The sequence below is a fragment of the Eleginops maclovinus genome, chromosome 19 (assembly GCF_036324505.1).
Source record: "Eleginops maclovinus isolate JMC-PN-2008 ecotype Puerto Natales chromosome 19, JC_Emac_rtc_rv5, whole genome shotgun sequence".
Classification (NCBI taxonomy): domain Eukaryota; kingdom Metazoa; phylum Chordata; class Actinopteri; order Perciformes; family Eleginopidae; genus Eleginops; species Eleginops maclovinus.
In genome coordinates this window covers 20,672,257-20,689,366 of record NC_086367.1, presented here as the reverse complement: position 1 = coordinate 20,689,366, position 17,110 = coordinate 20,672,257, and the positions used below count along the sequence as shown (strand labels likewise).

Here is a 17,110-nt window from a genome sequence, read left to right as displayed (position 1 = left end):
AAAAAAGTGCAATTCTAAGTAAAAAAATAAAGGATTCTAAGGAAACTGATAAGGGTAATTACTAAAATCATATGTACCATATATTACTGCGTTATAATATCTGACACATTATGTTCTTATTTATCTTTGACAAAGAATAACATCTTCATTTTTTAATCAAAATATTATATCATGGAAGGTTATGTATTATATTAAATATTTGTATTTTATTTAACATGGGCGTATCAAAGCAGAATTACATATATCTTTCTTAATATTCTTATATTTATTTAATATATATTTAATTATAAATATTTTTGTAATTATTGTTTTTGGGATTTCTGAATAAAAAACAATCAAAACATTTTGTTTTTATTATTATTATAACTGTATATAGTTGTAGTGTATTCAATTGAATTAATATATATATTTTATTTCCCCCATTATTTTGGTGTGTTTATTTAGCATGGATTATAGACATTAAGGTACAGAGAGACTCTTGTGGGGTCACCAAAGAGTGAAAAGAAAAACCTAGTCATCAACAACACAGCTCAACAGCGCCCCCATCTGGCACCCGGGTGATCCAGGAACTGCATCACACACACTGATTTGTGTATGAATGTGTGTGTGTGTGTGTGTGTGTGTGTGTGTGTGTGCGTGCGTGCGTGCGTGTGCGCGCGTGTGTGTCTGTGTGTGTGTGTGTGAAACTAATCGTAAGTGTTTCTTATCGGCCATCACTGCAGCGATAAGCCAAAGAGGATCACTTAGAGATCCGGAGCAAGGATGTATTTTTCCCGCTAACTGTCGACCATTTCAGATCTTCCACCGACGGACAGAAGCTCCTGAACGCATCTCCGACATCTTGGCTGTTTTTGGGCGAAAAAACAAGAAAAATCCCTCCCAAAAAAAGCATCCGTCGTCCCCTCAAAGACCCGGATCATACTGGTAGCTCTCCAGGCAACAGCATCCTAAAGAAGGCGAGGTTTGTCTGCATGCATGCACATGAAAGTTGTATGAATTCCAGCTTTAATGAAATATCCTGTTTTTATTTGTTTCTGCAGAATAATAATGGCAGAGCATCTGTCCCAGAGTGAGCTGGATTACCCCTTCAAACTTCTGGAGTATTTCAACGGATTCAGGGTCTCAAAGGTAACATGTTTAACTTCTAATTGATTCACTCATTTAATTAACATGAAGTTCGCAATATTGTAAAAGGGGTTGCTTCTAATCAATTGTGCTATTAGTACTGATTGTTTTGTCTTAAAAATCACACGATATTTCGTCTTGTGTCATAAAGAAATCTTCTAAATAATGTTAGATTGACTCATACATAATGAACCACTTATCAACATTTTAAATGAGTTCACTTAAAGGCTGCTTAAACCTGAGGAAATGTAGTCTATTATCATAAAACACTTAAAAAACAGTAAAGAAAATATCCAAATTAGTTGGAAACTGCATTTTCTTGGTATTTTTAGGAATAATTAAAGTAAATGTTCTATAATTTAAAGATTAATATCCTTATTTATATATGTTTGGAATCTGACTCATTGTCTCGGCTCTAATCTGGTGATTATTTGGCAGATTTTTATATTTATATATCTGTATTTTAAACTAAAAGCACCCATTGAGATACAATATCTCTTTGCAGGCAGCGCTGAGAAGAATCCAGGCCAAACTGTTTGACAGTGTAAAATGTGTTTTTCAAAACATGTCAGGAGAGGATAAACTCTCTAAGATAACGAGTGCCTTGCAGCTCATTAGACGCTTATTGGCCGTGCATTAATGTGAATTAATCACTTGTGAATCACTTTTTAAGAGGAAGGAGAAAGCGGGGCTAAGGGAATAATAAATTGCGTTCTCCTGGCAGAGTGTATAGGTTCTTGTGCTTCTAAATGGTCTGCAAAGCTAACACAGTTTCTTCTAGAGGGAGTTTTGTATGTGACATAATTACATCACTATGAAACAATCGCACTTCCATTGGCTAGCGCTCCAACACATTGTACTTGATAGGCTAAGGGGCGGGACATCTCTAAGTGCTTGACCAATCACAACAGAGCCGGCCAGTTTACCAATCAGAGCAGGCTGGGCTCTGGTTTCAGACAGAGGTTGAAAGAGGTGCTGCAGCACAGGCAGTATGAGAACAATAACGAGCTTTCTGAACATTAAAGCATGGAGACATGTCACACACAAATATGAACCTGGAGTTGAGTGTAATGTGTCCTCTTTAAAAGGGCAGAGCTTCCTTTTGAAACTGAACTCCGGGAAACTGGCCATAAGCTCCATTATAGTAGCTGTTCTGGATGAGCAGCTGTACTTTGCCCAATGCTCACAGAAGGATGTGATGGTGTTTGCTGGTCGCTGCAGGTGATTTTCTCGGCCTGTGAGCTGGGTGTGTTCGACCTGCTCCTGAAGGCCCCGGAGCCCGTCAGCGCTCAGCATGTGGCTCAGGAGCTGAGCTGCAGCGAGGACGGGATGGAGAGGCTGCTGGACGCCCTGGTGGGCATCGAGATCCTGGAGGTGGAGACCAAAGACGGGACAGGTGAGGAGGAGGAGGAGGAGGAGGAGGAAGAGAGAAGGAAAGAAGAAGAGGAACAAGCACAATAAGTTATAATTATTGCACTAAATGAAATGCAGTTATTGCACTAAAGTATGAATATGATTAAAGAACTGATATACATTTAATTAATGCACAGAATATATATAATTATGGCACTAGTATGAATTCAGTTATTATGCTTGAATACATTTAATTAAGTGTAATTATTGCTCCAGGTGACAAAGACAGGAGTTAAATCTGCACATTTGAGAAGCTCAAACTGGGTTGTTTTTTTTAATATAAGCTTGAAAACTACTGAAATGTTCAACACATCCTTTATCCGACTACTGGTTCTGTTTCCAGTGAACTGACACTAAAACATTTATTTCTGCATGCATGACTGCGGTTGCTGCTGTAGAAGTCCCTGTTGGGGAGTGATGACATCCTGATTTAAAGTGTGAATGTGTTTCGTTTAAACAGCTTTGTACAGCAGCAGCGACGTGGCTAATCTCTACCTCGCCGAAGGAAGCGGGAAGTCTCTCCACGACATGATCATGTACCAATCACAGACCATCTACCCGCTGTGGAACAACATGGCAGACGCCGTCAGGTCTCATTATTAAAGGAGCCCTATTATGTCTTTTGGGGTTCTCCTTTTCCTGTAGTGTGTTGTATAGGTTTCTGTGCATGTAAATGGTCTGCAAAATGCATCTCCCACACAAACCCTCCCCTGCCTGAAACACCTCCATTGGACTCTTTTGTGTACTTCTGTAACATAGTGACATCACTTACTCATTTCCCTGTGCAGAGAGGGGAAGAATCAGAATGAAAAGACGTTCGGCCTCCCATCAGAGATATCTTCAAAGCTTTGTACAGGTCGGTGTTCCTTTTGTTGCATCAGGTTTCTAAATGTGTAACTTCATCACTATGTTATATTTTGAGTGTTGTTGTTCGGCAAACGCAGATCAGAGGAGGAGATGCTGAAGTTCATGGGTCTCATGAACTCCTCGTGGGTGCTCGACGGACACGACATTGTGACGGCGTTCAACCTCTCCGGCTTTCAGAAGATTGTAGATCTTGGAGGTAAGAGATTACACTCTATTTATACACATCATATATACTGTTATATATATTTATAAGTGTGTGTTTTTATTATTCATCATCCTTCAATAGGTCTTACTGTCGTTTTTTGCTAAATCTAAATGATGGAATTACACATCTGTCTTGAAAGCGCCTTGAATAACCCAAACCCGAACTTAAATACAGTATTTGAGTAAATGTTTTGTATTAGATTCCTCCACTGCACACTGACACAATTCTCTCTGAATAACTCCCAGGATGCACCGGGGCTCTGGCCCGTGAGATGGCGAAGGCATGGCCGTCCTCCTCCGTCACGGTGCTGGACCTCCCGCAGGTCGTTGAGGCGGCGCAGAAGCATTTCTCTCAAGAGGAAGACGCTGTTGACTTTCAAAGTGGTGAGGTTCTGTGTGACTTTTCATCCAACACAACAACAGTTTACTATTAGAAAAGTAAAAGTGAATATATATTCCAGTTATTTTCAAGCTTCAGAATCCCAAAAGTCAATAGAGTTGAATAAACATATTTCTAAAACAGAAGGTAGTGGTCTCATGCTTTCTGTTGCTCATGCAGGAGACTTCTTCAGCGATGAGATCCCTCCGGCTGACCTCTACGTTCTGGCCAGGATAATTCATGACTGGCCTGAAGAGAAGTGCGTCACTCTGCTGAAGAAGATCCACGACAGCTGCAGACCAGGTGAGTTCAAGTGTGAAAGAGTCTGTTTTTCATTATTTCACCTTTGAAATCTTCTCTGAGTTTATTATCCTTGTGTTCAAAAACCTATTTGGGCTCGTCCTCCCTGCAGGCGGTGGCGTCCTGCTGGTGGAGGCCCTGCTGTTTGAGAACCGACGGGGGCCGGTCACCGCTCAGATCTTCTCCCTCAACATGCTGGTGCAGACGGAGGGCCGGGAGCGACCGCCGTCGGAGTACACCCGCATCCTCGAGAAGACCGGCTTCCACAACGTGCAGGTGTGCCGGACCGGGAAGTGCTACGACACCATCCTCGCCACCAGATGAGCAGGGACAGAAAAGAAAGTTAAACTTGAACTTTTCAAAGACTTTTTAACATATAAGCTATGAAAAAAACCTAATGTTGCCAGTATCAGTGCACATGGATCTCTAGTTTATGTGGTGTCAGTGATTATTTCTTGATATTGTGCGACAGCTTTATTGTTTTTCTAGGTGATACAAGCATTTTCTGTGTTGAGGTTGCTGCTGGATTTTTGCAACAGAATGAGGTCGAAACGTTACGTAACGGTCAATCAATTCAGGTCAAAGGATAAGTTGGGAAATACTGCTGAGAGTAAAATCAGCCAGTATCTTGTTACCTTAGCTTAGCATTAATGACTGGAAACAGAGGGAAAAGGCTAGCCTGGCTTTGTCCCAAAAATCCAAACAACTTTTCTAAAGATTATATTATCCATTAGGAAGAATTAGAAGAAAGAATAGTCAGTATTTGTATATCATGGATCTCTATAATGAATCTAAGAATCTATTGTAGCCGGTTTTTTTTAGGGTCTAACAACCATAAAACCCATTTTTTAAAAAAGCAGTGAAAAGGTTTAACACTGAATTTTTGGTGCTGATGGAAAGCTGTGTGTAGTGATTTTGTGTGTGACTGTGTGTTCCTGGCTTTCTTCCTCCCTGTGATGAGTTCAGGTACCCTCTCAGGCTGCATTAGATCAGAAGGACAACCCGCAGTTTACAACCATTTTCCTCTACTGGTGTTAAAAGCTAAATGTTAGTTGGGTAAAGTAGTTTCAGAAAGAATATCACTTCTCGATACCTATACATTTTGATTCTTATATCACCTCAGCTTTAAATACATATAGGTTCACATAATAATACAACGTAAGGGAGCAGATTTTTTTTATGGATGGTGTCAATATTAAATACATGTTTGATAGCAAAATATAAAAACTTTCCTTGTTGGATTAACACAGTCCTGTAAACTTGTTTTCTGTCCTGGTCATTCCACATTTTGACAGCATGCATCCTTCACATTAAATGTAAATTCATGCATAGTGTGTGTCTTTTGTGTATATATATATACACTAATATATATCAATATATCTTACACTTTCTATTTCATATATATATATAGTGTTTTTTCAAAGTCTACTGTTCTTTTAGTGTTTATGTTTGAACAAGTTTACACCAAAGTAAATTCCTTACGTGAAAACCTAAAATAGAAAACAAATGCTGATTCTTATTTTAACAGATAAAAGTGTATCATTTCTAAAAACTGTCAATGGTACAGCTGAGTTAAACATTTAACATGCTAAGAATAATTGCACTTTATTGAGAACAATTTGGGATTTTTAAAATAAAATAAATCTCATTTGTGAATTCTGATTTGTTTGTTTACAACTAAAATCGCATCCGGGCAACGTGGGTTGTTTGTATTGTGGCATTGGAAAAATAATAGAATATTCTCCCTGCATCAGGAGAGGGTTCGGGGGGTTCTGCTGACCTCTGGTGGCTCTCAGCTGCAGCTACAGGCAGGGAAGGGTAACCTCCTCCCGGCCGCCGCTGTGTGTTTGTGTGTATGTGGAATGCGGGTCAAGCGGAACCCACGGCTAAAAACTGCGCTTCACATCAAACTCAAAAACCCCGGCTTTCATCGGCCTGACGTGCTCTGTATGTACCGTCCACTTTATTCTCAACTCTACGCAGGTTTACATGAAATGCATATGTGCGGAAATGTTCTTAACCGGCTTTTTGAACGAGTTAATATTTCCAGTATGGTCGCAGTCCGCTAGGAAAACGCGACACCGTCATTTAAAATGGCGCCAAAGATTAACCCCAGCCAGTGGATAAAAAACTGCCACTCTGTGCCCTGAAGGCTAGCAACACAGATAGCACAACAACATGTTTAGTTAGTGAGTTAATTAACAGCGTCCATGTTTTCACATGTCAGGTAGTTGTCTAAGTTGATTATTGAGCCCTAACCTGTTTGACAGATAGCTGATTGAGGACTGTTTAACAAGGGGATGCTCCATAAATACCAACGGTTGCGTTAGCAGCTAATGCTAAATACATTACATAGGTGTAGCCTAAAGCTAACAAGCTAGCCGGTGATGCTAACAGCAAACGTCAGCTAAATCTAACGTGCAGGCCAGGCCTGTAGAAAAACATTCATATTCAAGCGTAAACGCTCATCAAATTAAACGTGTTCTGCTTCTAGTTCTAAAAAGAAATGCTTATTTTAAGATAACAGACGTAAAATAACATTCGTATCAAAAACAACATTTCCACATTATGTGGGTGGGCCCTCATGTTGCGTAACATGGTGCTGTTAGCTCTGGCTAACGGTATAGGCTAGCATTTTGAGTGATATTTCAAACAAATGCAGCGCTATGTGGTCTGATTTAAAGTTAATTGCGACCTTATCGTAAAATCACAATAATGCATTGCTTTGGTTGCTGTGTTTCCGGGGTAACAGTTAAAAACAGATGTTGTAATCATGCTAGCTAAGTTAGCTGCTAGTCAGTTATCCTTGCTTTAAGAAGGGGCGTCGCTCAGACCGATGCTAGCCTGCTTTTAGCCTAGCCTGCTAAATTGGGGTAAGCACCTTTATCAACCTTGTGCAGGCAGGCAGAAGCAGACTCTAAGATATGAAGATCGGCAGTTTTAAGAGGCCCCGTAGATGTGTTTGCACGCCTCAAGCAGAACTCATTGCACTGTAAAAAAAAAAAGGCGTAGTTCTCTGTCTGTGCTGCATGTGGTTACTTCTTGTTGTCATCGCTGAACAGTGGCTGTGGTATGTACACTTCTTTAGCTTCAAGGCTGGTTATGTGCTGTCAGATCAGCAAGGAAACGTAAAGTGACAAGCCATCTTACTGTTTCGTATTGATTTGTTTGCATATGTAGATATGGTAGTAGAGTAGAGTTTAGATGGCTTGTAAATATTTCTAGACATAAAAAGGACAGGGGGATTGTTTTGCTTGAAATGAAACTGATCCCTTAATCAGCACATTCACTTTTTTCAGAACTGTAAAAGTGATTCATCGTGTTGATAGTATCTGCTGTGTGCCTTTAAATATGCTGGAAACTCATTTATGATTAAGTTCTTATCTGTTAACTGTCTGCAAAAGTTTTTGTGTTAATTGTGTTCATCTCTGGGCAATTTTAGATTATTAAACGAGCATCAATGTCTGCCTCTAAGCAGACATGTAAAGCATTAGGGGGTGTACAATATCTTACTTATGCAGAAAACATTGTAATGCAGGGGACTAATGCAAAAATACAAACTTTCAAACGTGGTTACAGAGTGCTCTTTGAATTTGTGCCAACATAACTTTTTATAAAATATCCTTTTTTCTCTGCAGAGATTTTCTTGATTGTTCTTTTTGCAAGTTATCATTGAAGCATTTGGTGTTGCCTGCACGAGTCTAAGCTAGTGCTTTTTATTTGTTTGTTTCTATTGTTTGGCACTTTGAGATTTGTTCTCGCTCCTGTCACCTTTTATTTGTTGTAAAAATGTAAATATATAGTCAAAAAGCTTCAACAGGAAGTTATAAAACTCCAATCCAAACATTGTCTATGTCAACACAAGATCATGTCAGTTTGAGTCAGACTTATTTATATAATTGCCAGAAATATTTATTGATATTGCTGTATATTTTGCAGTTGTGCCCGGCGGGCCATTTTGCAGTTTTTAAAATCAATTTTTACAGTAACTTAACCTTCTGACTTGTATGTCTGCAGTGTCCCTATGTCGGAGCTCCACAGACAGACGATGATGAAGAGAATCAGACATCCCAGTAGCAGTGACGACTCCGACAATGGAAGTAAGGAAAAATATTGACTCTGCTGACTCATTCATACCAAGTCTAAATATAGCCTGAATCAGGTCGAGCACAACTCCTTCACCTTCCTCAATTTCAGTACTGAAAGTGCAAAGCTGCACAAGTAATTATCACGTTCAGAGCATGTGTAACTGTCATGTTTTTCTAAGTCAAGTGCATTTTGTCAAGAGTCCTTTCCTCAACATGCATCATATCTTGTTACTGTGCTTTTGAGTCAATGTTTATTCATGTTCAGGAAGGAAATTGAGGCAGAGAAAAGGAAAGAAAAGCAGCTTTTGGACAGAGATTAAGGAAACGAAAAAGATTGCTTACAGTCTGCAAGAATGGAGACAGTTTAGGGACACTTGCAGCTATGAAAACATCCTGGCAGGTCAGACAGACAGAAAGGCTCAAATCTGACCTCAGTGAAGAACTTCTGTAACACTTTTTGTGGTTTTTTCTTCCTCTAAGTATCTTTGATGTGTTGGGTTTTACCTCATTGTATATTAAATTGGGGGTAAGCAAATAATTGTGTTTGCTTGTTATCCAATCTAACCAGTGCTTCACCTGGTATTAAAACAACACCAAAGCTCTCAGGGTTTTCTTTGGTAAATAGTTAAATGCATTAATGGGACAATCCTGTACGTTCATGTAGTGAAAATTATTGAGATTAATTCTGCTGTCACACATTTTATACTAAGCTCCAAGTAAATTTAAGGAATAGTAAGTTCTAAGGACTGGAGAGTCCATAGGTTTTAGATTATGTAAGGTTCATTAGAGCAGCTGAAACAAACAAAGAAGACAGCAGACACCTTTAACACCCGTTGTGTTTCTCCTCCAGGTAATTCCACCTGCTGGTCACAGCATTCATCACAGCCAAGAAGGGGGAATGGGCAAAAACCCTCTGAGGTACGCCTGTCTAAACTCTTATTCATGTATGATAAGAGCTTGGTGAACATGTTGTAGGTATTGGTCAAAGTTCACGAATAATCTTCTGCTGTCATGTTCTTGTCCAGTCTTTTTTTATTACATCTTTATAAGAAAAACTACAATAATACACTTTTAGTGATTGATGGAAAACGTTTCCAGCAGGAAAGATGCTTGTTAAAGGAGTCTTTATTTGTCATATTCATTAAAGCAATCTCCGCGTTGTACAGACGGAAAAACAGCTGCTGCTATCTCCTGTACAGCCTGTGGACTTGGTCCCTGCAGGCCACTGCACACACCCTCTGACCGAGAGCCAATCAAATTAAAACAAAACAATGACTCAGGCCTCAGCAGGATCCTGATTGGCTGGTTTCTGTCTGGCTATGTGTTGACAACGTGGTCGTTTTGTAACCTGCACATACACTGATATACATTATCTTATCTAGCTTTGGAAAAACAGTTGTACTTACGTTTGTTGTTTACATGTTTATTGCCACACTAAACAAGTCCTCTTCAGATTAGTTTTAAAAAATAATAATAAATGCTGAAGTTTTTCTGTAATCCAAAAGGTGGATTTATGATCACTGAAGAGAAACTGTGTCCCACTGCACTTATACTTTTATCATTGTGAAGTTTTATAAGGCTTGTGGATCTTTGCATTTGTTCCTCTGACAACAAAAACAAACATGTCTTCATCTACACGCTGTCGTAATTCACGGTTTTAGTTCTTATAGTAAAACGTACTGACTCTTGATTTTACTTTTCTGTTGCAGGTTTTCAGGACTGACCTGATCACAGCCATGAAGGTGCATGACTCGAACCAGCTGAACCCCGAGGAATTTTACATCCTCGCAGACCCTTGGAGGCAGGAGTGGGAGAAGGGCGTCCAGGTTCCTGTCAGCCCCCAGTCCATCCCACAGCCCACCACCAGGTAGGACAGAGATAAAGACCTTGAGACGAGAAAGTCACATGTTTGATCCCGTATTGTCCTTGAGTAGGAATGCAAGAGAATCGACATCCTGTTTTAGAGGAGTCGGGTGCTTGTTTTACAGGTGGTTAAAAACCTGTTGTTTAATCTGGCCTCTGGAGCCTCTTAACTGATATTTTTGCACCCTATACTTTGCGTGGCGATATTGTATTGATACACAGACGCCAAGTTTCGATATTTTATGATATAAACTATTCATATTCAATTCTTTTTCGAGAACTTCGATTTTTTCAGACATTCTCAGAACTTGTTTTTACAGAGACAGTTGCACGCAGAAGATACGTTCAGAAATAGAACATTATTTACATAAAATGTGGATATACTAACAACCTACGTACAGTATCTGCTGCAGAGTACTCAGTTTAGTTCAAGTGGGTGAGAGGCGGCTTTGCGTACAGATGTGGGGACTGCTGATACTGAGCTGACATAAATAACAACAACATGTTATTTATTCTGTTTTGCTGCTGGTTTCTTTGTCTTTATGTTACTGATTATTAGGGGTGGGGGAAATAGTCGATACAGAAATGCGCCATATCGCAATACTATCATATCGTGGCTTAAGTATCGCAATAGTATCGTATCGTGGGGACCCTGGTGATTCCCACCACTACTATTGTCAGATGGCCAAGTTATTCATGACTGACTCACTGAGGGAAACGTAACACCCAAAGATTAATATCAGACCCCTCTGCTCTTTGATCTATAATGTAATGGCATAAACAACTCTCTTGATTGGAACTTCTAAGCACCATATGGTGAAGAGACAAACATTTTAAGAGGGTCTAGATAATGAATGGATCATTCAAAGTACCATACTGTAAATGCAGGACAGTAAACTGACACGTCTCCTTTCTGTGATGTGCTGCAGGGTGTTGGCGGACAAAGGAAAGGAGGTGATGTTCGTCAGACCGAAGAAGTTGATCCGGACGTCGGGCGCCGAGGCTCTGGGCTACGTGGACATCCGGACGCTGGCGGAGGGGATGTGTCGCTACGACCTGAACGAGGAGGACGTGGCCTGGCTGCAGGCCGCCAACCAGGAGTTTGAAGAGATGGGTGAGCAAATGTTTCAACTGAGGCTGGTTATCTGCATCATGTCGCTGCTGTGGGGAAAAGTGAGTGGACTCCAAAATGTCTGCCGTTAACACCGAAAGACTTTTAAGTTAAAAACAACAGTTTTTTTTAACCTTATTTATTATATACATGTTTTTCTGAAGCCACAGAGAAGCATCCGATACTTTAAGTAAGAATACAATATTAATATTGAAACTTTTCAAGAGGCAAATGGTGTTTTGTATCGACAGAGAAAGATGCTTTGTGACAATTAAACTTTTACACCTGAATTCTGCAGCCATGCCGCCGCTGGACGAGATCACCATGGAGCGGCTGATGGAGGAGTTTGAGCGCTGCTGCCACGACAACATGACCCACGCCACGGAGACGGAGGAGGGGCTGGGCATCGAGTACGACGAGGACGTGGTGTGTGACGTCTGCCGGTCACCGGACGGGGAGGACAACAACGAGATGGTGTTCTGTGACAAGTGCAACATCTGTGTTCACCAGGTCAGAGCAACACACAGGCTCGTTAGATAGCTAAAGTTCCATCTACAATGAAATGCTGCTCATTTAACACAGCATAACAAACAATTTAAACAACCTGTGATGACTCTTAAATGCTTAGAGCCTTTTTTGTGTGATTGAGATTACTTGGTTAAAAAGCCATGTGAAAATGACTCGTCTTACATTCCAGATCAGGTGTTGCTGTGGTTTCAACTGACAGACACATTCTGTGTCTTCGTTTGTGGCTACTGTATTGATTTCCACTAGCGGTCTGGCAGCTGAGCCCCCTCCCTCTGTTTGTGTTTCTCACCAGGCGTGTTACGGCATCCAGAAAGTGCCCCAGGGCAGCTGGCTGTGCCGGATCTGCGCCCTCGGCATCCTGCCGAAGTGCCAGCTGTGCCCCAAGAAGGGCGGAGCCATGAAGCCGACGAGGAGCGGCACCAAGTGGGTCCACGTCAGCTGCGCCTTGTGGATCCCAGAGGTGAACATGCAGTCTGAATCTTCAGAGCTAAATTACCTTTACATGAGGATACCAGCTCGCACACAATAATCTGAAAGGACAATAACAGCCTTTTCTGCTTTACTGGGAAAACGTTCTTAATCTGTGAAATATTATCCCAGATGTTCATCAACGTACACATTTAACTTGATGCTGGTATTTATATTTCCATTAGGCTGTGTTTCCTGTTACTTATACCAAATCGTAGACCTTTCCTCCTGAACAAGTAGAGAAATTAAAGGTAATGTGTGCCTTGCAGGTGAGCATTGGGAATCCAGAGAAGATGGAGCCGATCACTAACGTGTCGCACATTCCCAGCAACAGATGGGCTCTGATCTGCTGCATCTGCAAAGAGAAGTCAGGAGCGTGCATTCAGGTATCAGAGTCAGCGCTTATATTCCAACCCTGCCAGGCAGAAACATTAAATGAGAGGTGAAGAGCAAAGCGTCACCAGATTCCAATTAGTACCTTAATTTGCTGAGTGATAACAATCTATCCATGAAAGGGAAAATATCTTGCATGGGTTGTGACACTATTGCATGGATGAATAAGTCTGACAGTCCTGAAAATGTATCTTTGGCAACTTCTAAGCAGTATTTGCAAGAGCATGTGAAGTCAGGTTGCGCCAGGCACACAGTTTGCAATTTTGCTAAATCCTTTCATCTCGGGAAGACTGGCTCGATCACAGCGAGAGACTATTTCTAAACTTGTCAAAGAGATAGAAAAACGTTTCACTGACAGAGGATGCAGTTGTTTTTTATTTTGGTCCCTGAAGCGGTTTAACCACAACGCTCCTCCATTTATTCTGTGCATTTTGCTTAGATTGAATGAGTGTATGGTTATCGTTGAATGAGTCAAATGATCTGTGTGTTTTTTAAATGTTAAACACTGTTGGGTCTGCCCCTGTAGTGCTCAGCCAAAAACTGCCGGACTGCCTTCCATGTGACGTGCGGCCTCCACGCCGGGATCGAGATGAACACCATCCTCACAGAGGACGATGAGGTCAAGTTCAAGTCCTACTGCCCCCAACACTCGGGGCTGGAGGGCGACGAGTCCAGGGACCGAGATTCAGAGGGGGAGGGGGAGAAGGAAAGCGCCGGAGACAAGAAGGGCAGGAGAAAAGGCCGGGTGAGAGGGGAGGAAGACACCACCTCCTCCTCTTCGTCCTCCTACGTGGCTCCTCAGATCCTCCACAGAGCGCCCAGTCACCTGGAGGAGCTCAGCAGCCGGCAGCAGGAGAAGAGGGTCAGTCTGCGCAAGCTGAAGCTGCAGGAAATGGAGGAGGAGTTCTTCCAGTTTGTGGAGGTGGAGGAGGTAGCGGCTCACATGAAGCTGCTGCCGGAGGTGGTGGACTTCCTGTTCCAGTACTGGAAACTCAAGCGAAAAGCCAACTTCAACCAGCCGCTCCTCACGCCCAAGAAGGACGAGGAGGAGAGCCTGGCACGCCGCGAACACGAGGTGCTGCTGCGCCGCCTGCAGCTCTTCACCCACCTCCGGCAGGACCTGGAGAGGGTAGGTCTACAACTCAGAGCCAGAGATAGGAGGAGTTCAGGGACCGGAGGGAGGGACTGAAGAGAGAAAATGTGTAGTTCTTTGTAGATAATATTGATTTAGTATTTGATCGTTTGAAGCATATACGCCTTAAGCCTTATTGTTACAGTCTTGGAGGTTTCTAATGTAAGTGCATGTCTAAAGAAGCGGCTGCTGTTTCTCCTCAGGTGCGTAACCTCACCTACATGGTGACTCGGAGGGAGAAGATGAAGCGCTCGCTGTGGAAAGTCCAGGAGAATATCTTCCAGCACCAGATGAGACTGCTGGACCACGAGCTGCTCAACGGTGAGTCCGCAATATTTTATTAGAACTCCACAGATCAACTTCATAGAGCAATAATATGTCCCAGCTCAGTAATTCACGCCGTTTTAATAGTTGGATAATCCCATTAACAAAGTCTGCTACATAAGAAATGGAAAGGGGGGGTGGCTTAGGAAAGAAGTCAGTAAGAGATAAAGTAAAACCATTGCACTGACTTCATTCATCCCTTGTGTCTGTTGCAGGCGATCCCTCAGAGAAGGATTTGGAGAAGCTCTTCTCTCTCGACTGGTTATCCTCCCAAGGCTCCGAACCTGAACTGAAAACCAAACGAGGGTCTTCCAAGCAGGAAAGAAGAAGAAGTGCCGACAGCAAAGGCCTCTCTGACGCCCCGCACTGCCACAAGAGTAAACCTCTGGAGACGAAGGACAGTAAAAGCTCCCGGGTCAGAGAGTCTGCCGAGGACACGAGGACCGGAAAACCCCAGACCTTCGAGATAAATCAGCAGCTTTACTTCCGAAGCTCCAGAAACCAGAAGTCTTTCAGGTCTCTTTGCACAAAACTGAGAGCAGGAAAGGCCCCAGGAGGGAAGCCCCGAGGCTAGAGCAGGAGACGCTGTCCAGACAGAAACGAGATGAGGACGAGACGAGAAGAAGAAAGAGGAGTAGCGACCTGACGGAGAGCCAGGGGAAGAACCGCTTCGGGTCAAAACACCTGGAAAAAACTGTGTCCATCCGGCTGGTGGACATCAGGAACTCGGACAACGACGACTACTTCATGGAGGAAAGGATGACCAGAAGGAACCCCGTCTCTCTGGATGTATCAACCAGCTCAAAGCTCTCCGCTGCTGCTCCCAAAACGAACGGCTGGATGAGGAGAGCTGCGGCAAATGGCTCGCACACATCCAGCCGAAACGTGGGCGGACATCTGAGGAGCTGGGGGAAGTTCAGGATCCCGAAGAGGAGTGAGAAGCCCACGAGGGAGCAGCAGGAGGAGGAGGAGGAGGAGGGGGGGGATGAGCTGTTGAGTCCGCTGACCAACACGCCGTCGTACCCCAGGACGAGACTCCGCTCGGGGACGGAGAACGACGACTACGCCTCCGACTCCAAACCAAGCGACGAAGAGACGGAGCCCTGCCTGAAGAGGTGCCACTCCCACCAGCTGAGGGAGGGGGCGTCTCTCGGGCGGCGCTACGGGTCAGACATCATCCGCCGGGGGGTGCTGGCCTCCTGATGGCGGAGCGGCACTTTGATATAAATAAGCTGCACTTGTTATTTGTAAAAAACGAAAAGGAAAATGGCGATCTTTATACCCTTTTATTTTTCTCGATGAATCGTACAAATGCCTAGATTAAGAAACAGAGCTGATATTTATTTTGTATTTGTAACATATGTAAATCTGGGAAATACTTTACTTTATTTTGAGCTATTGTTTTTTTCCTTTTAAAAAGCAGAAAGATGTCAATGTGCCACTTAAACGCTCACTCAGATATTTTCAGGCGAAAGCATCACTGAGGGGGGGCCGTCGTAAATGTTGCTCGGGACCATAAGCTCGCAATGCGGTTTGTTTTTTTTGACCTAGTATTAAACTTAGTGGGAGAAAGCTGACGGATGATTCGATCTCGTCGGGGAAATAGGATTCTTTTAGATCTGTTTTTTTTTTATATCAAGCTTCATTGGATGGTTATCGCTCTTAGAAACTCCAGCTGTCGTAATTTCTTCAGATTATGAACATTATGAACTGAGAAACCACAGGGGGGGGGGAAAAAGGAATTTCAGAATGACGTCGACGTGTCTTCAGCACTTAAGTGTAATTGAACTGCGAATCGTATCGTGTCCATCATGTGCCTAACTTTGATTTGAAGCGTTTGCACTACGAGAGGACGGCACAGGGTTGAGGTATGAGAGGATTATTTTTACACTGAAAAATTCAGAAAGCGTTTTGTACCCTCGGCCGCTGCTGTACTACTGTTATGCAAAGTGAAACTTGTCTTTGTCTTGAAGAGGAATAAAATCTCTGGGAGACTGAAGCCTGTGGTCTGTGTGATTCATGCTTATTTCTTAGTGTTTGTTTTAGGACTTTATTTTTTTCTAAGGAGGAAAGACGTCTTCAGGAATTTCTATTGTTGTCTATACGTTTAAAATAAACAGAAAAATTACTAACAGAAAAAAACCCTCACATTTAACTCTAATCCCCATCCAGATACTAAAAGGAAATATACTTTTAAATGGGACTCGCCCAAAATAAAATACTTAGGAATAAACCTTACTAAAGATATGTCAAAACTTTTGAAAACAACTACGGCCCCATTGATAAAGAGATCAAATCTGATGTTTCTAGATGGACCCTCCTCCCACTGGATGTGAGTAACAGAGTAGAAATCATTCAAATGAATGTGTTGCCACGGCTTCTTCATCTCTTCCGGTCTTTGCCTTTAGAGGTACCCCAAAAACACTTTGATGAGTGGAATGCCTGGATCTCAAGGTTCATTTGGAACAGTAGACAACCTAGGGTTCAGTTCAAGACTCTGCAGCTGAGAAAAGAGAAGGGAGGAAGAGCTCTACCATGTTTACAGGATTCTTATGATGCTGCACAATTGAAACCCTTAGTATACTGGTGCTCTCCAAAAACCAAGCTGGAGTACATTATAAGAGCTTGAATCAATGGACTGTACTCACTCTTAAGTTATGGTTTAAGGTTTGAGGAAGTTAAGAATAGAGAAACCGGTTAGAGTCTTGAATTGGATAGCATATGATCCAGAATTTGAACCTGCTAGATTGGACGGGGGGTTTTAAACAGTGGGTTAGGAGAGGTATCACTTCTTTTTGTTCCCTCATCTCAAACAGTACATTTCAGAGTTATGAGTTAATTTCAGCCACATTTGGACTGGAGAAGCAGGACTTCCATAGATACCTGCAGGTCAGAGACTATTATAATCAAGGAGA

At 42.3% G+C, this 17,110-nt stretch overlaps 2 protein-coding genes across 2 annotated transcripts; both read left to right on the top strand.

The window, feature by feature from the left end:
- The first annotated feature begins 629 nt into the window (after window positions 1-629).
- asmt2 (acetylserotonin O-methyltransferase 2) lies at window positions 630-5,890 on the top strand. Its single transcript, XM_063908975.1, is given in 10 exon segments — window positions 630-961; window positions 1,041-1,128; window positions 2,347-2,521; window positions 2,999-3,128; window positions 3,327-3,370; window positions 3,373-3,394; window positions 3,483-3,601; window positions 3,856-3,993; window positions 4,169-4,291; window positions 4,401-5,890. Coding segments are annotated over 9 exon segments (1,044 nt in total). The 5' UTR covers window positions 630-961; window positions 1,041-1,047; the 3' UTR covers window positions 4,613-5,890.
- Window positions 5,891-6,449: 559 nt separating this feature from the next.
- Window positions 6,450-16,194, top strand: jade1 (jade family PHD finger 1). Its single transcript, XM_063908974.1, is given in 12 exon segments — window positions 6,450-6,515; window positions 8,306-8,388; window positions 9,227-9,294; window positions 10,086-10,243; window positions 11,169-11,353; window positions 11,649-11,860; window positions 12,171-12,338; window positions 12,616-12,732; window positions 13,266-13,868; window positions 14,075-14,192; window positions 14,411-14,674; window positions 14,677-16,194. Coding segments are annotated over 12 exon segments (2,715 nt in total). The 5' UTR covers window positions 6,450-6,498; the 3' UTR covers window positions 15,399-16,194.
- Window positions 16,195-17,110: the final 916 nt, after the last annotated feature.